Source organism: Miscanthus floridulus, chromosome 11 (assembly GCF_019320115.1).
Source record: "Miscanthus floridulus cultivar M001 chromosome 11, ASM1932011v1, whole genome shotgun sequence".
NCBI classification, from domain to species: domain Eukaryota; kingdom Viridiplantae; phylum Streptophyta; class Magnoliopsida; order Poales; family Poaceae; genus Miscanthus; species Miscanthus floridulus.
This window is the reverse complement of record NC_089590.1, coordinates 95430578-95457674: the sequence shown is the minus strand read 5'-3', so window position 1 is coordinate 95457674 and position 27097 is coordinate 95430578. Positions and strand designations below refer to the sequence as shown.

The window sequence follows — 27097 nt, the reverse complement described above, 5'->3', positions numbered from 1 at the left end:
TGCATCATAACGCTCCGTGTTGCATCACGAAGCGGCAGTTGCCTCATTCGATATGAGCAACGACCGACCAAGGTTCGAAGGCCAGCCCATGAAGGGCTTGAGGCCACCCCATGTCAAATAGAGCCAGGGGAGAAAACGCAGATGAGCCCCGTGCAGCCCTCGCCTAGTCTGCCCCAAAGCAGACAGGGTCATCTCAACCTTCTCGTTTGATCCTAAACCTCTACCAAGCCCACAGAATCTCCATTGAGGGGAGGCCATCAGGCCACTGAAAGCTCTAGTTTGGTTTTGGTGAATTGATGAAACCCTAAGTGCTAACCTAGTTTATCAAGTGATCATGAAATAGGTAGCACATTCTAAGTGGTGAAGCAAATGAAGATCATAGCACGATGATGATGATGCCATGACGATAATCTAGTGCTTGGACTTAGAAAGAAGAAAGAGAAAAACAAAAAGCTCAAGGCAAAGGTATAAACCATATGAGCTTTTCTATTTTTGGTGATCAAGACACTTAGAGAGTGTGATCACATTTAGGTTTGATAGCCATACTATTAAGAGGGGTGAATCTTGTATCGGAATGTGGTAATCAAAGTGCCACTAGATGCTCTAACTCATTGCATATGCATTTAGGATATAGTGGAATGCTAACACCCTTGAAAATGTCTGTGAAAATATGCTAACACATGTGCACAAGGTGATACACTTGGTGGTTGGCATATTTGAGCAAGGGTTAGGAACTTCATCGGCGGAGTGTCCGCTCGTAGAGTATGGACAGTCCGATGGTGCCACCGACGCCCTAGATAGAAAAGATGGAGGTCACTGTAAGTGATTGGACGCTGGTCTCGGTTGAACCGGCGCATCCGATCAGTGGCAGCAGAGGGCGTGTGTTTCGGTCTCATGACCGGACGCTGGGTCGCTCAGCGACCAGACGCTGGAAGGCTACGTCCGGTCATGCTGATGTGGTAGCATAGAGGAAGACACCATGTGATCAGACGCTGGCTGTGTCCAGTCAAGCATGACCGGACGCGTCTGGTCAAGAAAAATCGTTTCTGGATGCTTACTAGAAATGACCGAGCGCTGGGGGTTCAGCGTCCGGTCATTGTTAGCTGCTGCGTCCGGTCATCTTCTGACTATTGAGATTGGGCGCACAGTATTTGAAGAGAGGGACACGTGGCACGCATCACGTGACCGGACACTGAGGTCTAGCATTCGGTCAACATGACCGGAGCGTCCGGTCAGCCCATGTTGTGCCCAGTGAAGGGGTATAACGGCTCTATTTCGTGGGGGCTTCTATTTAAGCCTCATGGCTGGCTCAAGCTCACTCTGTTGGCCATTTACATTGACATATCAACCTTGTGAGCTCAGCCAAAGCCCTCCCACTCATCTCCATCATTGATTCATCATCTTTGTGAGATTGGGAGAGAATCCAAGTGCATTGCTTGAGTGATTGCATCTAGAGACACTTGGTGTTTGTGTTTCGCTATGGTATTCGCTTGTTACTCTTGGTGGTTGTCGCCACCTAGATGACTTGGAGCAGCAAGGATCGTCGAGTGGAGGTTGGTGATTGTCTCTGGCTCTGATCGTGGTGATTGTGAGGGGTTCTTGACCTTTCCCCGGTGGAGAGCCAAAAGATATTCTAGTGGATTGCTCGTGGCTTGTATGATCCTCATCTTGTATTGGTTGTGCAGCACCCTATTGAGGGTTTGGCGTATGAAGCCAATTAGCATGTGAACCTCCAAGTGAGTGAATCGCCACAACGAGGACTATCTTATCGGCAAGCAAGTGAACCTCGATAAAAAATCATTGTGTTCATCATTGATTCTGAGGTGATTGGTCTTCATTGTTATTCATCCTTGTGATTGATTGGTTCCTTCATCTACACGGTGGTATAACCTTCTTGATCACTCTCTTTACATTACCGCAAACTAGTTGTCAAGATCTTTAGTGTAGCTAGTTGTGAGAGCTTGGTTGGTTGGTTGGTGTGGCTCTTTAGTTAGCCTTTGAGAGCATACTAACATAGGGTAGTGTCATAGCTATTGTGTGAATAGATACTATCTAAAATAGAATTATGGTAGGTGGCTTGCATTTTGAGTAGGCTAGCACAACACTCGCTTCACCTCATAATTGTCTAACCATTTTGTTAAGTGTTGTTGTAGAAATTTTTATTAGGCTATTCACCCCCCCTCTAGCTATTAGGACCTTTCAGCCACCCGGGTCGGTCTCCGGAACGACCCAGGCATCTGCCGGGTTGTAGGTAAAGGAGCAGTGGAATGTCACAAGAGGGCTATGCCGACCCCGTCATGAACGACGGACCCAGATTCCACTCAATCATACCCGTTAGTGAACTCATCGAGCACGTCACTCGAGCCCGAGTGATCGGGACAAGGGACAAAACTTAGCCCCTCCAATTGTGAGAAACCGAGGATGGGGTAATGCACACAACTCAAACTGACCCCTACCAAAAGCCCAATGGGGCTCGGGGGCTCAAGACACCCAAAAACCTAGGTCTGTGACCTCGAACTCACCCCATCCATCGGCTACGCTTTGACTGCACACCAAACACCTAGGTCTACGACCCCAAACTTGCCCCATCCATCGGCTACGCTTCGACTACACACCAAACACCTGGGTCTATGACCCCAACTCACCCCATCCATCGACTACACTTTGACTGCACACCAAACGTTTGGGTCTGCGACCCCGAACTCGCCCCATCCCTCGGCTATGCTTCGACTGCACACCAAACACCTAGGTCTGCGACCCCAAACTCGCCCCATCAAGATCCATGAGCTCCGGCTTGCCTGATCCCTAAACTAACTAACTAACTACCTCGGCTGTGTGGGCTGCACCGAGGCCAGGATCCACGACTCTGACTCGCCCGATCCCTTGATGCGCACCGATGTCAGGACCCACGAGCTCCATCTTGACCGAATCCTAAAACTAATTATCTCGCCCGATCCCACGATGCGCATCGATGCAAGGATCCACGAGCTCTACCTCACCTGATCCCAAAACTAAAATGCCTCGGCTGCGCAACGACGCCTTGGTCGATGACTCCGTCTTGACTAAAAACATACACACACGCCCGCTAACAAACACCCCCAGACGATTCTGCCCGAATCGCCCGTGAGCTCGGGGGCTACACCCGTGGGTGCGCTCGCACGCACCGGCTGACAAAACAAAAACCTTCCTCACCGGCAACACGAAAACCGCCTAGACGATTCTGCCTGAATCGCCCGGGGGTTACACCCATGGGTGCGCGCACCCATGGTCAAGACAAAAATCCCCTAGACAATTCTGCCCGAATCGCCCGGGGCTCGGGGGCTCCTGTCGGGTTCATAAGCCTAGGGTCCATCGCGGACCGACTTCCCAACAAAGGCTCGGCCCAAGCAGACAACGCACAACTCATGGGCCGACCTAAGTATCTAAACAACAGGCTAGAAGGGCGATCCAATCACCGACCGGAAGGTCGGGCCGAGGAGGAGCGGCGCCCGTTTTTTGACTTCGGACCACCTCTCCGACCGGAGCGCTCACTTCGGTCTCCAGCCCGCCTTTGGATGGCCTATCTGATCGGAAGGCCTAGCCAAAGCACTACTTCCAACTCCGACCCCATGTCCTCGACCAGGGTACGCCAAAATCCTGCTCACTGCTCTTCTCCGACTAGCTCAATCAGAGCCGGCTAGGACCATCTGATCGGGGACACCTACTCGGTAAGGACCAGGAAACGGATGAAGAAAGTAAGGTAGGGCGCACAAATCAAACCTCAATACTGGGGACAATACTCTGTACACCTGCAGAAACAGTACTATACAACATCTCTGGCACAACAGAGCCTAGATAGTGTTGTAGGCGTCGATATTTTCCCCTACAGTATTGTGGGCGCCAATAACTCCCATACGATGAGCCCCCCACATGCCTCTAGGCATCGACAGTGTTGTGGGCGCCGACTTTTACTGTACCGGATAAACATGGTAAAACCCCTTGCATGCCTTCAGGTATCAACAGTGTGGCAGGCGCCGACGTCTGCCATACCCGAAGAAGACAACACCACCTCCCACATGCATCGGACATTCAACAGTATTGTGGGTGCCTACCATCATCCTGTACCCGTCGGCGTGGGCAACAAGGCTCAGTAGCATACGTACTCTCTCCCTCTCACCTATAAGGTCATCCCCTTCATCTATAAAAGGGGATACACTCTCTCTTAACATGGTAAGTCATTCTAGATTCATTAGACCGATCAAGTTCACTAACACACAATAGCAGAACCACTAGGTTCAAACCACGAGCACACGCTCGAACACTTAGCTCATACCGGAGCTCTTGTCACTCTCGGCCCTTCTGACCGGAGTCCGACCGGACCTCTTGTACCCACATCTTTCTTCTTCTCGTTTGTAATCTCACTGCAAACTTCGAGCACCTAGGCTCAGGAATAAAGTCACCGACCGATTTAAACTGGACGTAGGGCACATTGCCTGAACCAGTATAAACCATGTTTCATTGAGTGCTAGGCCACCTCCGATCACAACGTACGATAAAACTACAAATATTTACTTGTTGGTCACTTTCTGCACCGACAAAAGATAAATATGAAACTAACCACGTATATGCCATGCTCCCCCACATACCGATCTCTAAGTTTAGTTTAGCACAAATGATGATTTAACTAAATGATGTGAACGCCCCTAGGTAATAAAACACTGGGAACAACTGAAAATAAGATTGAAATAACTCCAAATCTAACACCAATAGACACATTATATTTTTAGAAAAAATGGTTCTAGAATCATATTTCTTTGATTAAAAATGAATGTTATGAATTTTTAGAAAACAATTCGTTTTTATTCTTTTCAATAAATGCAAAACCATCTTGAAAACAGCTAGATGGCTGAATTTCTCTAGTATTGATAGTTCATTAGTCAAATATTTTTGACTTTAGAGCTACATGATCAAAAACAAATTTAACCAATAGTTGGATGGCTAAAAGTTAACTTCTTCCATTTGAAACACTATGGTAATCTTTGAGCACGGCTTCCTGTCATTAGCTCATCGAATGCTCTGGCGGACCTAAAATCTTTACCTGGCATTCAACAATTAGAATTGGAAAGTGTTGCTGTAAATATGAGAAATTTTACAAGAAAAAAAATCTATGATACATTACAAGATTTTCACAATAGTAAAGCTAGTCTAGCCTAACGCTTAGGAACACTCCATATATTTGATTTGCGGGATGGATTGGACCTCCTTAATATAGTGTGCTACAATATACGGAGTTTTTACCTATACAAGCCGGAGGTGGTTTCCCGAAGGAACCACCATCCACGTCGCCCGAAATTCCTACAGCCGTCCGATCTACCGATCAACGGTCCAAAAAAAAGAAGCAGATTCCGTCGGAGGCAGCTTCTCCTGCTTTATCCGGCTTCTTAGCTGCTTCGTCTCGGCTTCCCTAGCTTCTCATCAGAATCCGGCCTAGCAAATATATACTTGGGCTTCCGCTTCTCGTTCCAGGTTCTTCTCCCAGCTTCCTCTCTCCCTCACCCGTCGGTCTCTCCCTCTCCCTCTCGATCTCCATGGCCTTCCTCTCTCCCTCACCCGTCGGTCTCTCCCTCTCCCTCTCCCTCTCAAACTCCACGCGGACAGGGGCGGCAACGACGCGGGTAGGCACGGCGGCTGTGGCCGGCCTCCTCCTCCTGTCCCTCTCCTCCTCTTCCCCTGGCCTCGCGCCGTGCCGGCCGTGCCCGCACCGCCCGCTCACGGAGCGAGGCGCTGCCAGGGCGCGGGCCTACGGTGCCCGTCCCCGGCCACGGCGCGGCGCAAGCGGACGAGCCGGTGGCCGCAGGCATCGCTGCCCCTCGGTGATGCCTCCTCCCTCTGCTCTGTGTGTGCTCGACTGCTACAGGAAACCCTAGCTGTCCGTGCTGGAGGTCGCGAGCGCCTAGCGCCGACCCCACCCCTGGCGGTGGTGCCCTGCTTCCGCGTGGAGACGCTCGCCAACGACAGCAGCGACGGCTGCGTGGACGACGAGGTAAGCTCCCAGCTCTCCTCTCTCTTGCCCTCACTTTCTCTATCTTGATGAAGCTCACATCTCGCAGCATAGACCTTGTTTGCCCAAATATGCCTCCAAACTGGCCCAGGGAAAAAAGTTCTGGGAGTTTGGCTCTGTTTAGCACGAGCTAATGCCCGTCCTGTGCTATAGGAAACCCTATCTACCTGCCTGTCCTCATATCTTCGCAACGGTTCTTAATGACACAGTCGCATACAACAGGTCCGGCAATCTTACCAATCCTAGGTGGCCAATAATGTTGGTTATTCCTACTGACACATGATAGTAGTTCAAGGTTACTGAGAGTTGGAAATTTATCTGACCTTTTGATTCTGCTCCATGTCTTACCTATAGCTGCCAAATTGCTTTATGTTAATAGAAAATGATTATAGCACATTGTTTCTTTCCATATTTTGTTTCATATTATAGTATTCCTTGGAATTGTGGTATGGTCAGGCCTAAACGACTATACACATTTCCAACACATGCATATTGGATTCCAAAAAAAAACGTGCATATTAAGGTTTCTTAATGCATTTGAATGCTTTGTGGACTGGATACATCACCCGCGTATTTTTTTCAGCAGGAAAATGCTACTAACATCCTCTATTATGCATTGGCAGTGAAAGCACCGCCATGAAAATGAAAGGAGACTTTGCACAAATTATCTAACAAGGTCCCGCCAACAATTTTACTTGACATTCCAGACTTCAGGTGCTATCCTAAACCTAACATGGACTGCATTTTTTCAGTGTTGCTCTTCCTCAGTTTAGAGGTGAATGAGTATTAAAGAGTTCTGAAATTCATTTCAGCATTTTTTAAAGCATTTTTCATAATTTTGATTCATTTGCAAATGACTCATAGGACACCTAGACCTTCAAATCTATAGGCAGTACCATGGAAGAAACAGGAAGCGGTTTAATGTGTAGAGAGCACCTGCATTTTAAACGAAGCTTTGCCAATTGTCTAATTTTCTTTTTATAACCTAGCATGGAGGTTCTTGTCTGTGTTGGCCTGCCTCAGCTTTCAAAGTAAATGAGTTTTAGAAGTTCTGAGATTCTTTTCAGCATTTTGTTAAACATATTTCCCCTTAGTTCTTCAATCCAAATATTGAAGACTCACAGCCTTTTTATAGTAGGCCTTGAATTCAAACTCCGCCTCTCAGATGCATAATGGCACATACAAAAAAAACCTGTGTTCTTGCTTTGTCATCAGATAGGTTGAAAAACCAAGCTGTTAAGATATATCCCCCCCCCCGCCCCGCCAAGCACAGTAGATACGCAGCAGTCACTCCAGCCTACTGTACTCCAGCACAAAAAACTTGATGAACTGAACAATATGGAGCCATTTTGATTTTCCGGTATGCATTCTACCTGAATACATGTGATGCCACCTGTTTAGTCTATTTTAGGTTTTTTGCTCGGTTGTTCTACGCATCGCAAATTAAGTTACAGTTGGACTACTGCAACCAAGAAAACAGAGGTACCATGTTGTACCTCTGTTGTTTCATATCAAGTCAGTACCGATGATACTGCCTATTTGGCCTAACAGGGTTTCTGAATAGATCTGGTATACACATTGGGATGGCTTGGTTTCATTAGAACATAGATATATAATTTCATTTGCCTTCAGTGCTGCAGTTTGGTTGTACTAAACAGCCTCCCTTTAAACGAACAATTTTGCTAAAATTCTATATGCATCTCGCTTTCCTAGAATAGATGAAACTGCAATGCTGGACCTGCAACAATCTTACTTTTTATCAAATATATATGTCCAGTTTTAGTTCAATACAATGAAGTATCCATTTAGAGTTGACCATTTGGATATGGTTGTGCTTAATTAGCAACATCCCTTAGTGTTTGTTGGAGTACAGTGTCGTACTCTGGCCTTTATGCTTTTAGTTTGTGGTTTACTGTAAAGGCAACTTAGATAAGGTGTGTTGCACTCTAAGGTTACGAACAAGGGAAAGGCACGGATAATTTTTGAATCCATATGAGCCCATGGTCGACGTTATTTTATGGTGCAAATGCTAACAATTTGCGTATTTAACGGCTCTCCTTTGACGATTGATAATTGTGTTCCAGTCCCTGTTGCTCGTGTTCAGAGAGGCCGCCTACATAGAGCCTCATATACCGTGCTTCCTAAGGACGCGGATCTACAAGCTATGTTTTTGGGCACGCTTTACCTTTTCGATAAAATGAAAACAGAGATAGCTGTACATGGTGTCCTTATATATGAAATTGGGAAAGTATAAACTACTACTATTTGATTCTAATTTTTTTTCAGATTAGTCTGGAGTCATAGGATGAAACAGTTAATTATTTGTCACCCGCGTTTATGTAATAACAGGAAAATATTTATGTATTCTACCACACACCAATAATAGTATTATGCAATAAAACTATTGATCCCACCTAATTGGGAGTACAATCCTACGGAAACTCATAGTCATATGAAGATTTTCTTTGCACTACTTTCAGGTACATCCCTCAAATCATGTGTCAGGTTGTTGTTCTGAGATACTAAACCAGAGGTGGATGAGGGATTGGAGCCAGGTGTTTAGTTTGCTTCCTTTCTTGGCTTCATTTAGGTTCACATGCATTCTGGTTGTACAGCAATGCCAGGCAAGAAACTTGCCTCCCAGCTAGCAGTAACGTGGATACCATGCTCTTCTGGTTGCACAGAGGTTGCCTACCACCTCTGCATTTCAAGAAGGTAAAGTGTTTTTATCATATCTCCTATCCATACTTTTCGCCTTTTGTTCTGTTGCCACCTTCACAGTTATTTGCCAACATCATTGTGGATTCTAAAAGTATACTTACCTAGCTTTAAGTGTAAAAAACTAATTAATTATGTGTGGCTGTTTTAGTTCAGTCAATACTTTGGTTTAGATATACCTCAGCTAAACATTTGCACTGTTTTAATTGTTTCCTCATACTTCTGTCACTAACATAGCAAGTTTGTGAATTGTTAGGCAATTGAGACCTTCGTAGTACCCATTATGGCTTCTAATGCTGTTGCTCCTGGTACACCTTGGCATTAGTCCTATACCTTTTTGTGCCTCTTCTCTCCTTCGTGCTGGTTGTAATTTCATTATCCCTATCTTTTATTTTATGCTATGCTTCATCTGTATAGTTTCATGCTTAGACTGCTATTTGTTCAATCCACATGACTGACAGCGTTGTACTAAATCAAAATTGTTGCTGCCACAAATTCAGGTAAAAAATATCTCTAAGCATGCAATAATTTTTATTTTGTAGCCAACTTAAAAGATATTGTAACCATTGCATGATTTTGTAGCTTGAAAAAAGGTCAAAGCACGGTTTCTTATCACCAGTATTAAAAAAATGTTACCGTTCCCAAACAAATATATCATATATCATGATTAGTAGGCTTCGTACCTTCCTTCACTGTACCTCTTGTGCTAATTTCATATTATATGTGCACAGTTACCTAAACAGTACTAAAATATAAAATAATGGTTAGAACAATAAGTCACCTGAATGGCTTATTTCTTTTGGTAACCTTATTTCTCTTTTTAAATTTTCAAGCTACATTGCGATATTTCCTTCCAGTTGGGTCCCTTCTTAGCAAAGAAGTTATTATTGGATGATGTATTTTGCTTACACCTGATAGCTATTGCTTCAGCACTTACCTCCTTTATAGTTCTTTTTTACTGATTGGTACTTTTCAAAGTAATCTACTAAAAGACAAATGGTACATCACCTCACCAGATTCCATTATAGCACCATAAAAAATCATCTCTATATTTTTTTGGAGTACCACTAAGCTAATATCAGTTGCTGTGCGGTTAGCCTGTATATAGGTTGCAGCAACAGTGCAGCGCCTCATGATATCTATTGCTTTCTAATAATAGCTTCTAAAAAGCGGTCAGCTTAGCAATGTATTTTGGAGTACCACTAAGCTAATATCAGTTGTTGTTGCGTTTGCCTGTATATAAGTGGCAGCAACGATGCATGGCTCATGTTGTCTTTTGCTTTCTAATAATAGCTTCTAAAGAGCGATCAGCTTACCGATGTAGCCTTCTACCTTACTGCCTATGGTGCCTTTTAGCAAAGCGATCACCTTATCAACTTAGGCCTGCGTCTTCTTGCCTGTATTTTACAGGAGAAAAAGTGCTTCTTTGTACGTCTAATCTGGCTGGCCAACATTAAATGCAACGAAAAATAGATGTTGGAATCAATAAAGATCCATGGTGAGAGTCCTTGCTATATAGGTTCCTATGGTTTGCAGTGATTGTGCGTTAATAGAGGTTGAGTCATTATCAAGGTACACTTTGTGAAGGTATACTGTTTCCAGTCTTTCGCTGCGCTGACGTTTATATTGTCTTTTGTTGTTCAGAGTGTAAACTTTCGTATCTTCTTTACGACACTTCTATTCATAGCAGTGGTATGTCATACCTCTCTGTTTGCCTCATTCAATCTAATTGTCTTAGGTAACCTCCCATAATTTAGGAGACGACTTCTCCGGCTTGCAGAAAATCTAACAGTTGATGTTGATGCTCAGATTAGTCTTTTTGAGGTAATGCTATTTGATTATTTACGATGGTACACATAGGATTTTGAGAATCAAATCAGCTCTGCCTTTTGTCATTGTTTTTTTTGGCTATTCAGTATAACATGGAATTTTTCTTTCCCCTAAACAACTTTTCTCTGCGTGTAGCTTGCAGAAGGTGAAGCTTATTTGTTGATCATGGATGCTATCAAAAAAAGACTTAGTTCACTCTTTTTTCTTCTTCGACATTTCAGGTACCGATATTCTGGTTTTTGTTCAATGTGTTCCGAATATTAGCTTGACTGCACTTATCTGAAAGCTAAGTTCATTTGCTGGTTCCAAGGCTCAAGACCTATTATGACTGCCAAAAATAAGTTTGGTGTTGCAGCGAAAATGAGCTTGACCCCTCCAGCCCCCACGCAGGTATGCAAATTTTTACAGCAATCATGTCAGATTACTTGATTATTGTTCATAAAGGTTAGACACCATGAAGCAATAGCTGTGATTTATTACTGTGACTTTGAAGTGTTCAGCTATGTCCTGTAACATGGAATTTTTCTTTCCCCTCAGCAATTTTCTGTGTGCATCTTGCAGGAGGAGAAACTTATTGGTTGATCATGGATACAGTCAAAAAAAGAATTAGTTGAGCCCTTACCTCCTTTATAGTTTGTTTTAATAATTGGTAGTTTTTATTGTGATTCATGAAAACACATGTGGTAGATCGCCTCACCAGATTCTATTGTAGCACCATCCAAAATTATGTCTCTATTTTTTTAGACTACCACTAAGCTAATATTGATTGCTATATGCCCTGTAACATGGATTTTTTCTTTCCCCTCAGCATCTATGTTTCACACCCAGTCGACGCGCGCAAGGGCGCGCGCAATATACTAGTAGAATATATGGGCCAATGCCTAGGGCCGTCACCCTAATGGTCCTAGATATTCTTCTACCATTGATAGTACTATAGAAAGTACACAAATAAATATGGTATATTTTTTTTTGATACAACTCATAAAAACAATAATTGTTATCATATACATATATTTACAAATAAATGACCATGGTTGCGAGAGCAATTCGATCTCTGGTCCACCTTTTGGTTCTTTGGTTGGGAAGAAAAATGCAACCATATCCTGATATCTAGGTAAGCAGTCGCAGTAGCTTTTTCCTACTCTTTTCTACTGGCCCGTTTGAATTGTAGAAATATCATGACTTGCGTAAAAAATTTATTGGAATAAGTTAAATTTTACATAAACAATTGGAGGCCGCTAACACCCCTTCTTCCTCCTCTCCCGTCCCTTTTTCCCCCGCCCCTTGTTCCCTCCCCGCACGCCTCCTCCTTCGCAGCCAGCCCTCCTCCTCGTCCTCGACCCCGACCCCACTGCCGTTCTTGCTCCTCCTCGCCCCCGCCACCGACCACCGTCCCCCCCACGGACGCTAGGGAGTTGTGCCATCGCGCCACGTTGCAACGGGTCGCGTAATAGAGTTTTTGTATACAATACATTAATAACTAGAAAAAAAATCTACGATCCGAGCCTGAGAGTTGATGGTCAATGCGGAAACTTCAAACTAGAGCCGGAAAGGAAAGACCCAAGGAAAGAGCCGCGGACCGAATCGGAGCAGGCGTGCACACACGCAACGCAACGCTGCGGCCGTGTCTACCTGCCTGCCGCCTCTCTAGCGGTCTAGCGGCCAGAGAGAGAGGGAGCCCGTTGGTTTGGTTCGTGAGGCTTTTACATGTATGCCATTAAAAAAGTTTGTAATTACACATAGACCATTAAAAAAGTTGGTCGCACACATATGCCACCGTTCTAAACTTCTTTGCTCTCCAAACCATTCCGTCGGTGTTCTGTTCGTTTTTCACCGTTTGGGAGTCCTGATAAGTGAGTCCGGTCAGTCAAAACGTCCGTAATACCCCTCTCATCCTTATCCTCTCTCTTGCACGCGCCCGCCCCTGTCCTCTCTCTCTCGGAGCTTGCCCGCGCCCGCCCTATCCTCTCTCTCTCGGAGCTCGCCTGCGCCTGTCCTCTCTCTCTCTCTTGGAGCTCGCCCGCGCCCGCCCCTGTCCTTTCTCTCTCGCGCGCGAGCGCGGCGGCCGGGTCGGAGCTCCCCTGCGCCCGCGCCCGCGGCGGCTGGCCGGGGCGGAGCTCGCCCGCGCGCGCCCGCGGCGGCTGTCCGGGGCGGAGCTCGCCCGCGCGCGCCTACGCCTGCGGCGGCTGTCTGGGCCAAGCTCGCCCGAGGCGGCCTGGGCGGAGCTCGCCCTTGTCTGCGCCCGCGGCGACTGGCCGGGGAGGAGCTCGCCTGCGCCCGCCCGCGCTCGCGGCGGCTGTCCGGGGCCAAGCTCACCTGCGCCCGCGGCGGCTATCGGGGCTCGTGCCGCCGCTGCAGCTCCCCGCCATCTCCTTCTTCTTGGCCGCGGCGACGCGGGAGGCGCGCCAGCACCTCGCCCGAGCGCGTGGCTGACAAACGGACCCCACCGTAGGGTAAAATGGTTTTTTCACCGGTCTATTTGACGTCGTTAAGTAGAAAAGCGGACGGAATGGCTTGGGGAACAAAGAAGTAACAATAACATATATATATATATATATATATATGCTGTTAACTTTTTTAATGACCTATGTATAATTTCAAACTTTTTTTAATGACACTTGTAAAAGCCTCGTTTCGTTGCCTGTCTGTCCCCTGCCCGTCATATACCCGCAGGCAGAGGTCGCAGAGGCGGCTCCAATCCAATCCAGTCCACACGAGACGAGCCCATCCCCTCCCTCCCTCCCTCCCGTCGCCTTCGCCAACCCTAGCCTAGCCTCCTCCCGCGGAGCGGAGGCGGCCGTAGATCTACCCCCCGCCCGCCCGCCGCCGCCAGGAGCCCTATCTCCGCCAGCTGCGATCGGAGCGCGGGCCGGGGCAGTGGACGAGGATCCCTCGGCCCACCGCCACCTTCGGAACGGGGGCCATGGAGGTGGACGGCGCCGCGGGGGCGGCTGCCGCCGCCGCCGCGAAGCCGCTGACGCCGGAGGAGGAGGCGCTTCGGCGCAGCACCGACTGCGTCTACTTCCTCGCCTCGCCGCTCACCTGCAAGAAGGTACGCCGCGCGAGTTTCTTAGGGTTCCGGCCTTCTGGGTGCTGCTTTAGGCGATTGAGGTGTGTGATTTTCCTCCCTTCGAGGCGGCCGGTTTGGTTTGGGAATAGGGTCTCGGTAGGGTTTCTTTGCTAGGTACCTGTGAATTTCGCGGTGAAAAAAAACATCAAAATCTGTTCTGGTTTTGGACGCATGTGCTGTTTAGGGGCGATATTTGGAATCACGATTTGAGCAGCGTTCGGGAATTTGATAAATTGATAACCCCTGGTTCCAAGCATGTGCATTTTCCATGTCTGTGATGCTACCTAGAGCCAGGCTAATGTGTTCTGTAAAGTTGTGTCATCTGGGCATCGGGTAGGCTTACTGGCACCACATCACCCTTGGAATTAGTGATGCAATCTTTTAGATGTTGGAGAAGGCCTCGAGAGAATTTTTTCTGGTGCCTAGAATCTCACTGGACTTTCTGGATTGGTACATGCTGGTGATTTTATTATGGAACAGTTTCGCTATCATAATCTGACAAAACATGTTGTGCAATACAATATCAATCTAACAACTTATTGTATACACTATCAGTGCTCTGTATATGTGAAAAAGGCAAATAGACATTTGCTCCATATCAATGCAAACGCCTGATATGTGTCAGTAGACTTTCATGCCTGGCTGTCCTCTGCTTCTTGTGTGTATTGGTTCACATATTGTTAGCCCATTCAACGTGTCACATTATATTCATTCATGGCTTCGCTTGATTAGACAATATAATGTTAGTCCTTTTGTAATACTATCCGACTGTTGAATTTCAAATTATCATGCATGTTTACCTGCTATTGTTTCTTATGACCTTCCAATCAAATCTTAAAATAATATTTCTCTCTATTCCTTCCATTAGGGTAATGAATGCGATTTTCGTCACAGCGAGGGTGCCCGGATGAACCCTAGAGACTGTTGGTACTGGTTGAATGGCAGTTGTTTGAATCCTAAGTGTGCATTCCGCCATCTGGTATGTCTATTTCCATTTCCTCAATATCTACTATCAGATTTATAACTACTTGCCCATTTTATCTGTTTACATTATTTTCTAAACTTTGTTTTTTTCTTCCTTTTCCTTCTCCAGCCAATTGATGGTCTCTTTGGTGCCCCAACTTCCGGACTACCTCCAGTTTCTGCGCACTATGGTGCCTATAACCCGGGCAAGCAGATGGTCCCATGCTATTACTTCCAGAAAGGGAACTGCTTGAAGGGTGATAGATGCCCTTTTTATCATGGACCACAAACAGCTGGTAATAATCCTGCAGAGCAGGTGGCGAAGGTTTCTTCCTTCCCTTTGGAACTGTCCCAGTCTCAAAAGAATGAAGATGCTGCAGCTCCAAATAATTCAACGCAGGAGGCTCGAATAACTGATAATAGGACTACGGCTCATGTTTCCAAGAGTGGTGCGGGTGTAATTCCCGCTGATGTAGCTTCCAATGCAGTGAAGTCTGGGCCCAACTCAGAGCTGGCACCCAGTAATACACTTGCAGCAAAGAAAAGTTTCACAACTGAGGATCATCCTATGCACTATCAGAACCAGGTTCCTGTGGAGGGTGATCCTGTCCAAGACTGGAACCAAAATTTTGAAATGCCTCCTACTGATGACCTGCCACAGAATAGCAGGGAGGCTGATGATTTTTTGGGAGAGTCTTCTCCTGGTTTTGATGTTCTTGTAGACAATGATGGAGATGGTGCTGCTTATTTACATGACGAGGAAGATTTTGGAAGGGATATGTACCCGGTAGAAGATTATGAATATGCTCCAGCTGATTTTGATATTCGGGCTCATCATGAAAGTGAGCAGTTCAACAATGGAATGGGTGAGAACGGACGGATTGGACAGTATGATGGCTATGAGAGGAAACGTCGTAGATCCTCATCTGAGAGGAGCTTAGACAGACCTTACCATCCAGATAGAAGGTTTCTCCACAGAGAACTTGATCGCAACGACATAGATGGATCAGATCTACGTCATCAGCTCCGCAGGAGAAGAATAAATGGGCCTTCGACAGCCATTAGCCCAGAACGGGCTAATGGGGACCGGCACTGGAGGGATGAACGCTACAGTGAAAGGCCACATGGTGGTCACCACACACATAGAGATCGCTATCAGGGCCCACGAGGAAGCACTCTGAGTTCCCGTCTGCAGGCCAGAATAAAGCTTCCTCGAAGATCACCTGATAGAGTTGATATTCGCTTCAAGGATGAACGAGACAGGAGGAGACTCCGGGAAAGATTTTCTCCAGTTAGGCGTATGGATTTTCATAGTGGTAGGCATCGGGAGGCTGGACAGAGTCAAGAAAGGAGCCACTGGAGGTCAAGTGAGATTGTCTCTACTGTCAGGCATGCAGATGGCCTCTCTGCTAGAAGAGATGCAGTGGATTCAGCTCATTTTGCTGCTCGCAGAAACTTGGGAGAGCCAAGGAAGGCAAATGGAATTGTGGAGTCCGAAGCATCTCTTGATTTTGAGGGTCCCAAACCCCTCAGTGTCATCTTACAGAGAAAAAGAGAGGCAGCACAGGGCAATAACTCATCTTCCAACTATGAGAAATCTGCTGAGGTTGCAGTCATGCAGACAGGTTCTCTGGTTGAAACTAAGAAAGGCTGTGACAACATTACCAGCTCTGCAGATTGCAAGAGTGGTTCAGGTGACGAAGAGTATAAAGAGGAAGATCATATCCCTGTGGATGCACACATGCAGTCTTCATCTCATGGTGATAAGTTTGAGGTTGAGTATGCTGCTGAAGTGGATGCAGAAGGAAATCAAGAGGCGGACAACTATGACCAGAGAGAGGGTGAGTCTGACGACTACGAGACAATTGAAGGTCATGACTACAGATCTGAAGATGAAAATGCATACCAAGACGACGAAGATTTTGATGATGATGATGACTTCGCTCGGAAAGTAGGGGTTGTAATCTCTTGAGCGCTATGGTGTCATTGCTTCTGTTGCTTGAGGCAAAGAGCTCTAGAATTTGTCATTGGTTCTGTTGCTTGAGGCAAAGAGCTCTAGGTTTTGTCATCGGTTCTGTTGCTTGAGGCAAAGCTTAAATGCCTGCTTTGCTTAGTGCATCTCTTGGGTGACTCCATCTGGCGCTTTGTGTTTCCTTTTATTTTGATAGTGCCAAAGCCTATTATTTTGTGAGGCTGATTACTGATAATTATAGGTCAGATAAGAAGTGAGGTAGCGTTCATAATCGATTTGAGGTTTACATGTAAACAGCTGTGATGTTCAGCATATCTGACCTATCCTCAGACTTTGTATTGTATTAGTTTCCTTACTAACAGCAGGATATTCCTTGATCAATTTGTGCCGGAATGAAATATAATCGACCCCCCAAAGGGGCATTTTGCTTACAATCGCTGTATGATGCATTTATGCATGAGTTCTGTATGTATATATTTTGGCATTATGCTTTCAGATACCATGGTGGTTCTCTTGTTGGTTTCAATCGCTGCAGAGTCATGAATCTTGATAGTTTGCTTCTTTCTGGCAAGTAAACACAAGTTTTAACAGCAAAAATGCAGTGAGATGTGTTTATGTTACTTCTTGAAAATGAAATTATGTGCTGGAGTTGGACACAGTTGAATGCAACAAGAGCTGAAGAGATGCCAATGCGCAAGGTTCCTTTAGCATCGGCATCTGAGCTCCCAACTTCCCAAGTGCAACAAGATCTGGATCTTTTGCTGTTAGCAGTTGACTGTGTGTGTATGATGGGTTTTTTATAATAGATATATGCCTCCCATTCCCGTGCACTTGTGAGGTACAGTACAGTTGAACTTACTGAAATACATAATGGATAGGGGCTAGCACCACTTTGGGATCCTGTAGGTGCAAAAGGTTCGCCTCGCTACGCACGGGAGCATTATTATATCACGTAGTTCTCGGAATCACATGGTGGTGTGCGGCCGGCGCGCGGAGCACGCGGGCACGCGGCTGGCGCGGAGCTCGCGACCCGGGCGGGACCTCGCAGCCCGGGCGGCGCGCGGAGCTCCCAGCCGGCGTGGAGCTCGTGGCCCCGTCAATGGCGAGCTGCTGCTGCTACCCTTGGCCCCGTCGATGGCGAGCTCGTGATTCCCAGCGGGCATGGAGCTCCCAGCCGGCGTGCTACTGCTGCTGCTCGGCCACGTGCTGCTGCTCGCCATGGTCGGCGGTGGATGTGGCTCAGCAATGAAAAATGAGGAGAGAAGGAGAAGGTGACAAGTGAGGCCCGCGCGTCAGTGATGGGAGGGGCTGCAACCAAGTATACGTATTTCGTGTGCACCTGCATTTGGTTCTAAGTCGTCTCCATACGTATTCTGTAGCATGTTTGTAAAAAATAAAAAATTATAATGGTACGCTTTAAAATAGATAAATAATAATGGTATTTCTTTAAAGTTCAAAAATTATAATGGTATAAATTAAAAAACCCTAGAAACTGTAAAGTCGATCGGTGATAGTTTTTTTTGGATGCTGGATTTTCACGAGGGCCATATTCGCTTGAACTTATCAGCCGTACCGTTTCAGCGAAATAACAATGTTTTTCTCTCACAACAAATCAGCATCAGCATCATCAGCCGTTTTTCCAAGCAGCCTAACAGGGCCGAGAACCGTATATGAATTTTATAAGAATCAGTTTAGTTTTATAGAGAAAATGTGACATTGTAATTTTAGATAATTTTCCTACATTTCAAAGAGAGCCTAATACTCTGACTGCATCGCGTGAACAAAATTACAATCTTGATCGCTGATAAGTGAAACTGTTGCATTGAACACTTTTGCTACAAAATCATCATTCAGATACCTATGAAATTATTCTCAGAAAAATAAAGTTAGCAAAAAAAAAAAAAGAAAAGAAAAGAAAACAGGCGTAGAAGACAAATGAGAGCCAGGTGTTCTCCGGATGACTCTCCAGTGGCATATATAAAACACTACTACTAGTACTCCCAAAGACTAGAGGCAGTAGAGACGAAGGAGAGGCTCCTAGACTCCGAGCTCGACGAAACAAGCCGAAGCGTCTCGCGTGCGAGGGGGGATTAGGGATGGCGGCGAAGAAGGTGCTCATGCTCTGCGGCGACTACATGGAGGACTACGAGGTCTCTTTTCTTTCTTCCCCTCTTTTTCGCTTTGCCTCCTGCTGAATTACTTGTGGTTGGATCGAAAATCAGCCCTGGATTGGTGTATCCTGAAACAAAATCGGTTCTTGAATTGATGCTGGGTTAGGTCATGGTCCCGTTCCAAGCGCTGCAAGCGTATGGGGTGTCCGTGGATGCCGTCTGCCCTAGCAAGAAGGCCGGCAACATCTGCCGCACCGCCGTCCATCAGGGGATCGGCCACCAGGTACCTTGGATTGATCTCCCTGTGTTCTACTTTTTCTTTTTGCGTGGTCGCGTTCCGTTTGTTAGGGCTAGTCATATCGTCTTGCTTCTAGTGAGATGATGAGTTGGACCAAATGAAGCTGTGTGGAAAACTTGTTAGGAGGTTATTAGATTGGCAGTGAAGAGTGGAGGCTTGCATAAACTAGATTGGACACTGCATCTGTTTTTTTAAAAGCAAAGACACTGCATGTGATTTGTTCACTGCTCCATAATATTTCAGATCCCAGGGAAGTGTAGTTACTGCTGTGACTGAACTGTATAGGCAATTCGTGTTTCTTTAGCCAGGGTAGGTGAAAATATTTGTAACCTTTTGCTTGTTTAGAAGTAGCTGCTTCTGGAGGTCGTTTTCAGGATGAACTAGTTTGACGACACGCAGCTGCTGGAGACCTGCACTTGAAATGTAGATGATACAGGGTCTCTCAATTTAATCGCATTTTAAACATTGGGAGAACTGTGAGTGTGTTGTAAATTGTAAAAGGATTCCAAACTTGCGTGCGTATTGCTGATTTCCATATACCATTGTCATGTAAGATTCCACGTACTTAGCGACCATAACGAAGATTTGTCCAGGTATTTGAATTGTAGTTGTTGGAGTTCATGTATGATCACATATTTGGATACTTGTCTAGGAGATAGTTATCTGGCTTATATCCCTGTCTGCAGAATCTGTTCCCAAAAGGTGTTGCTTTGTATAGTATAATTTTCCTTGAGGCCCTGGTAGTACTAGTATCATACTAAATCAATAACACTGCTCTGTCGCTTCTCTTGCTTACTTCCTGTGGTATCTACACTGATATGGCTTAGATTAACAGCTGCAATAATAAACAGTAGTGTTACTCTTTTTGTTTGTTTCATGTTACCTTACTCTTTATTGTTGCTCTGACAAGCCGACACTCATTCTCTCATTTGTATATTTCATGCAGACATACTCCGAGACAAAAGGTCATAATTTCACACTAAATGCTTCATTTGATGAGATTACTGCTAGTGAATATGATGGGTTGGTAATTCCTGGAGGACGTGCACCAGAATATCTTGCAATGGATAGAAAGGTGCTTAACCTAGTCAGAAATTTCTCTGATGCTAAGAAGCCTATTGCATCAGTTTGTCATGGGCAGTTGATTTTAGCGGCAGCAAGAGTAGTTGAGAACCGTACCTGCACAGCGTATCCAGCTGTTAGACCAGTTTTGGTTGCTGCTGGTGCTAAGTGGGAAGAACCTGACACAATGGCAAAATGCACTGTTGATGGCAATCTCATCACTGCAGCAACTTATGATTCTCATCCTGAATTTATCAGCCTATTTGTCAAAGCACTTGGAGGTTCAGTGGCAGGCTCAGACAAGAAAATACTGTTCCTCTGTGGGGTATGTATTGAGAAAAATACATGTTCTTAAGTATTTCCACATTTGTATACACCTTTTAAACTTTATTTTTATATTTCACACACTGCACGATTGGGATGAAGTCCAACAGGCTTGCTCAAACAATCTAATTCATATTATTGATCTTTATATATCTTATATGTGTCAGTGTCACAAGTAGTTACTACTCTGCTGAAATCTTTTTCTTAATTGCATGATTAATAGGACTACATGGAGTTATGGTCCCATTCCAGTCTCTTCAAGCTCTTGGCTGCCATGTCGATGCTGTTTGCCCTGACAAGGGAGCTGGAGAGAAGTGCCCGACAGCCATTCATGATTTCGAAGGCGATCAGACTTACAGTGAGAAGCCTGGCCATGATTTTACTTTAACAGCATCATTTGAAAGTGTGGATGCTTCAAGCTATGATGCGCTTGTGATTCCTGGTGGGCGGGCTCCGGAGTATCTGGCTCTGAATGATAAAGTCATCAGCTTGGTGAAGGGCTTCGCGGATAACGAAAAGCCAATCGCATCGATCTGCCATGGCCAACAGATATTGTCAGCTGCTGGAGTCCTTAAGGTACATCTCTATCATTGCTGTGCAGAATCTTGTTTCCGTTCATAATTTGATATGCCCTATAATCTGTATCGTTTAGTGTTTCTTTTGGTTCATGTGTTCTTACTGTGTGGCCTAGCAAATTTTGCTCTGAACATAACAAATCGTACTAGTTTTCTTTCCTCCAGAAAGGATGGTAGTCAACGCAGATTAATGATAGCTCCACCCTCATGTGTTTGTGCTGTGTGGCCTAGCAAATTTTGCTCTGAACATAACAAATCTTGCTGGTTTTATGGGTCCAGAAAGGATGGTAGTCAACGCAGATTAATGATAGCTCCTTTTGTCGACCACGGATTCTCCTTAGTCCTTAGGTTATAATATCTAAATGTGTCTGGTTTTCTCGGAGCATTTGACAACTTGGATTGACTGACGTGTGCACTGATGCTTCCTTTGTTGGTTGGTTGATATGCAGGGGAAGAAATGCACTGCATACCCAGCCGTGAAGCTCAACGTTGTACTTGGGGGTGGAACCTGGCTGGAGCCTGACCCGATCCACCGCTGCTTCACCGACGGGAACCTCGTGACCGGCGCAGCCTGGCCCGGGCACCCGGAGTTCGTGTCCCAGCTCATGGCGTTGCTTGGCATCAAGGTTTCCTTCTGAAGTCCCAACTGAGAGGTTGAAAGAGCTCCGGTTGAACCTGGGGGCATGATAGGATAGAGCTTTGGATCTACAGACAGGAGAGAACACACACTCGTCCACGATCCATGGGCAGCAAGTTTCAGGCTTACCCTTTTTTTGTCAGCGCTGTGTAACTGTAACGTGGATGTTGTTTCTTCTTCTTCTTGGTTTTTTTTTTTTTTGTCTTCCTTTTGGGATTCAAACAATAAAGGCTTGTATACTGCTATCTGTTATTAATCTGATACACTATACTTCGAGTTGCTGGATTTTTGTCTGACTCTCCAATGAACTAAAATAGATCCATCAGCGTCAGTTCGGGTACTTGGTAAACGAACAGCGATGTGGACTTGTTTATTTCTGGTCAAGGCGTCAGGAGCAATTTATCACTTTGAGGAAGATCTGATCTTTGGACGTGACGTGTCCGTGTCTGATAGGAGCTGCCTAGGTTTGGCACGACAGGCAGGCGCTCCACCGCCCCCGGCGGCTTGCCTGCTTGGACCTCCGAGCGTGTCCATGGTGGAGGGAGTTGCTCTGCTGGAGCACCTGACCTGATGATGGGATGAAAACGCGGTATGGTTTAGATTTTCAACTACCCTCGGTAGATCGGAAGCTTAAGTGCTTTCAATTTAATAACTCAGCGATGATGTTAAAACAGTGTTAGAAACAAATTAGAAATTCCGGTCATAAACGACATCATTTTTATGGAGACGATTCCGTGTAATGATCCAGTTTCACATTCATCGACAGCCCCGGCCCGGTATCCGTCCCCATCGCAGGCATCTGCTATCATTGTGTGTTGTGGCCTTGGCCCGGCGTGGCCATTCTAGTCACCATGTCGCGGGAAATTTATATTTTTTATTATTATAATGATCGTCACTTATCCGATTCTCATTTTTAGAATGAAAATTACATATTTATCAAAGTAGAGAGATGAAATATTACAAGTTTGCCAAAAACAAGCGTTTTTGTGTACGTGGCGTGCCAGGTCAAGCTGCCAGCATGGCGGCACAATAAGAAAAGATGAAGCTGCCCCTACCCTGCTTCTCCCTCTCCCTCCCCCTCCCTGACAGCTGGGCCCTCCAGCTCCTCTCACCGCCATGTGGGCCTCACTCGTCAGCTTCATCTCCTCTCTCCTCTAGTAAATATGTAATTTTCATTCTAAAGATGAGAATCGGATGAGTGACGATCATTATTATGATAAAAATGTAAATTTCTCATATTTTACGCGTTGGCTGGAACTAAGTTATAGACACGTCTGGTGAGTGTGGCTGCGAGGGTGCTTGTACTTGCATGGCGAGACGATTTGGGCTTGAGGATCTTACGACGATCATGGTTTTATGGAAAATGTATAATTGCAAATGCAACTAGGAGCGGTGTCTTCATCAATAAGGCTACAACAATGCAGGCCAACAAAACAACTTGTTGGCTTGAGCCACCATGTATATATATACTGGTAGGCGCGCTGACGCCGCGCCGGTTGCTGACTTGCTGTTGAGCGAATAAACAGCGGCTGAGGTGGAATGAATAGATAAAAAATGGCCGAGGGCTCTGACGTTTTTCTTGCGTCAAGCACAAGGTTAGGAAGCAAGGTTAAGAAGCAGAGTTCATGATACGAAGATCTATGCAAGGAGAAGGTCCTAGATGCAAAAATCTACACACTAAGAAAGTCCTAAAGATGAAGATCTATGTGTCGGGTATCGATATCAGGATAGCCAAAGTAAGAAAGTTAGCGCTCACGTTGACTTTCCCGGATGGCTCGAGACGTATTAAAAGGTCTCGTCCGACCCAAAGGCCGCGGGCTCCGTCTCGCCCGATCCCTTGGACGCGGGCTTCGTCTCGCCCAACTTCAAGGCCGCGGGCTCCGTCTCGACAGACCCCTTAGGTGCGGGCTCCGTCTCGCCCGACCCCTTGGACACGGTTTCCGTCTCGCCCGACCTCAAGGCTGCGGGCTCCGTCTCACCCGACACCTTGGGTGCGGGCTCCGTCTCGCCCGACCCCTTGGACGTGGTTTTCGTCTCGTCCGATGGAGACCCATACGATCAACCACTCCAGATCCAAGCGTATGGGTCTGGATCAAAACTCTGACGGCAGGGAAGAGGCTAACACGCCTCGATGTAACTCCGTGGCCATGACGGGCCATACCTGCGGATTCTAATCAAGAACAGTGTTGGACGTGCCGGTGCTGTTCTACCTAACCCTCGTACGAACGCTGACAGACGTGTCAATTCACCACGACGTCCACCGAGACGGAGTGGAACGCCATGACCGGTAGAAGACGCTTGCGCATGGCGCCAGTGACGAATAGGGCCGCGACATGGAGCCGTCCCTGTTGACATCTACATGATTAGCGGGGTCCGCGTGAAGGAGAAGAAGGACCCAGCGACACTGGAAGCCTTCTCTCTCGTTCTTTTACTTTTCCTCCTCTGTAACCCGCGCTTTCCCTTCGTCTATAAAAGACGAAGCAGGGCGCCTCATGTACGGGGGTGAAAAAAAATACGAGATCGGAACACAAGAGCACGACATGAGCACACGGCTGAGCGACAAGCGAGTTCTCAGCACCCGTCCACTCCTTCCACTAGAGACTTGGGATCTTTTTCCTCTCTTTCCTGTTTGTAACCCCTACTGCAAACCAAGTGCCGGTAACACGAGCAGCAGCAAACTGGACATAGAGACGTTCTTTTCGAACTAGTATAAACCCTTGTGTCCTCTGAGCACACCATCCGAGCCAGACGCACAAATACAAATTTACTCGTTGGTGGTCCAAAAACACCGACAGTTGGCGCGTCTAGTAGGGGCTTTTTGCGCGTCTCGACGTCCACATCAAGCCTCGGATGGCTAGTCATGATGTCAGCTCGGTCTTAGGCACGCACGTGCGCTTTGGGAACCTAGACTTCATCATTATGATGGAGCGAGAGTTGGTGCAGGTTCCCGCCACTGTCCAACCTCTCCACTTCGTCGACCTCGACGCGATCGCTAAGGCGCTTGAGGAGCTGCAGTTGCACGCACCGGAGGCCTGTGCCCCCGGGAGCGACCAGCTCCGCGGCTTCGATTATGGGAGGCTAGAGCATCAGCTCAGTGCCTTCCTGGGACCCATCCATCCCGAGAGGACCTGTGCCGCCTCACCTTCTCATTCGCCAATGTCATGACGCAGCTTGTCAAAGGAGAGCCGCTCTCCCCGGAATACCTCATCTAGAGCACCCGACAATGCTCCTGTTCGGTCTGCGCAACGCCGCAGATACCATTGTCCATCTTGTGGCGCGGTGCATGCCCATATCCCCTACAAACGACGAGTTCATGGGGATGACCGAATATGTCACAGAATCTTTCCATGACCTTCTCGTGGGAGAATCGAAGTCACCCTCCGACTCGGACTCAAACAGGTGGAGGCGTGGAGCCATCACCCCTGGTGAAAATGTTTTATGGCAGGTACCCTCGAGGGATACGTCGAAAGGATCCACGAGGGAGGGGCTACCCAACAGACGACCTCGATGACGAGGTCGAGGGGGATGCAGGGGCCCCACCTCGCCTGCGGGTAGAGCAGCTGAGGGCGCGGCACCAAGAGCTCGAAGAAGCATGACTCCAGCTCGACCAGGAACGTGCAGAGCTCGAGTGAGAGATCGAGCACCATGAAAATGGTGGGCGTGCGCGTGCCGTGGCTCGTGATGTGAACCGGAGGATCATCGAAAACGACGAAGCCCTCCCTCACTTCACCCGGGCAAGCCAGAACATCGCTGCCATGGCGGCCTTGCTCGGGGGGCTTCCGAGGCCCACGACACTCGAGGATCGTCGAGCCCATCATGAGATTCGCACGCTACTTGAGCGTACGGTGATGCAGCAGGCTGAGAGCTCAGTGCCAGCCAGTGCGCGCCCTTAGAGTGACCCGACAGGGACGTGCTAGTCCACCAGGTGCAGCGAGGCAGCAGGCCATGCATTGCGGTCCTGGTGCACGAGTGTCTTGACCTCCACCATGACACGTGCGACACCCTGGATGCCCATAGGCGTGCCCACGGCAATGAGAAGGAGGAGGCTAGCCGCGGCTACCACCCTCTGAAAGCTCTAGTTTGGTTTTAGTGAATTGATGAAACCCTAAGTGCTAACCTAGTTTATCAAGTGATTATGATATAGGTAGCACACTCCAAGTTGCGATGCAAACAAAGATCATAGCATGATGAAGATGATGCCATGGTGATGATCAAGTGCTTGGACTTGGAAAGAAGAAAGAGAAAAACAAAAAGCTCAAGGCAAAGGTATAAACCATAGGAGCTATTTTGTTTTAGTGATCAAGACACGTAGAGAGTGTGATCACATTTAGGATTGATAGCCGTACTATTAAGAGGGGTGAAACTCGTATCGGAATACGGTTATCAAAGTGCCACTAGATGCTCTAACTCATTGCATATGTATTTAGGATCTAGTGGAGTGCTAACACCCTTGAAAATATTTGTGAAAATATGCTAACACATGTGCACAAGGTGATACACTTGGTGGTTGGCACATTTGATCAAGGGTGGTGAAGTTTGGGAGCAAGGGTAAGAAACTCCACCGGCGGAGTGTCCGCCCGTAGAGTGCGAAAAGTCCGATGGTGCCACCGGCGCCCTAGACAGAAAAGACAGAGGTCATTGGAAGTGACTGGACACTGACCTCGGTTGGACCGGTGCGTCCGGTCAGGTGTAGCAGCGAAGATGCTGGCGTCGGTCAAACGACCAGACGCTGGGTCGCTCTGCGACCGGACGCTGAAGGGCTGCGTCCGGTCATGTTGTTGGTCAGCATAGTAAGAAGTCACAGTGTGACCGGACGCTGGTAGGGTCTGGTCAAGCATGACCAGACGCGTCTGGTCGGCAAAAATCGGTTTTGGAACCTTACTGTAAACGACCGGACGCTGGGTGTTCAGCGTTCGGTCAACTCAGGCGCAGTGTCCGGTCAAGGTTGATGACCGTTGAAGTTGGGACATGTGGCTGACTACGAGCGACCGGATGCTGGGGGCTCAACGTCCGGTCAACTGATCGGAGCGTCCGGTCAGCCCGCGTTATGCCCAGTGAAGGGGTATAACGGCTCTATCTCATGGGGGCTTCTATTTAAGCCCCATGGCCGGCTGTAGCTCATAACCTTTGGCCATTTTCATTGATATAGCAACCTTATGAGCTTAGCCAAAGCCCTCCCACTCATCTCCATCATTGATTCATCATCTTTGTGAGATTGGGAGTGAATCCAAGTGCATTGCTTGAGTGTTTGCATCTAGAGGCACTTGGTGTTCTTGTTTCGCTGCGGGTTTCGCTTGTTACTCTTGGTGGTTGCCGTCACCTAGATGGCTTGGAGTAGCAAGGATCATTGAGAGGAGGGTGGTGATTGTCTTCGGCTCTGATCATGGTGATTGTGAAGGGGTTCTTGACCTTTCCCCGGTGGAGCGCCAAAAGGTACTCTAGTGGATTGCTCGTGGCTTGTGTGATCCTCATCTTATGTTGATTGTGTGGCACCCTA

The 27097-nt window shown here is 47.0% G+C and overlaps 2 protein-coding genes across 2 annotated transcripts; both read left to right on the top strand.

Annotated features, from left to right (window-relative positions):
- Nucleotides 1–13331: 13331 nt before the first annotated feature.
- LOC136494034 (zinc finger CCCH domain-containing protein 32-like) lies at nucleotides 13332–17021 on the top strand. The gene is made up of 3 exons (XM_066490170.1): nucleotides 13332–13640; nucleotides 14527–14637; nucleotides 14752–17021. The coding sequence occupies exons 1-3, from the start codon at nucleotides 13512–13514 to the stop codon at nucleotides 16591–16593; spliced, it is 2082 nt and encodes a 693-aa protein (XP_066346267.1). The 5' UTR covers nucleotides 13332–13511; the 3' UTR covers nucleotides 16594–17021.
- A 1571-nt stretch (nucleotides 17022–18592) lies between these two features.
- LOC136494031 (protein DJ-1 homolog D-like) lies at nucleotides 18593–21869 on the top strand. The gene is made up of 5 exons (XM_066490169.1): nucleotides 18593–18743; nucleotides 18871–18987; nucleotides 19949–20411; nucleotides 20624–20964; nucleotides 21413–21869. Exons 1-5 carry the CDS (start codon nucleotides 18690–18692, stop codon nucleotides 21599–21601), a joined length of 1164 nt encoding a protein of 387 aa, XP_066346266.1. The 5' UTR covers nucleotides 18593–18689; the 3' UTR covers nucleotides 21602–21869.
- The last annotated feature ends 5228 nt before the right edge of the window (nucleotides 21870–27097 follow it).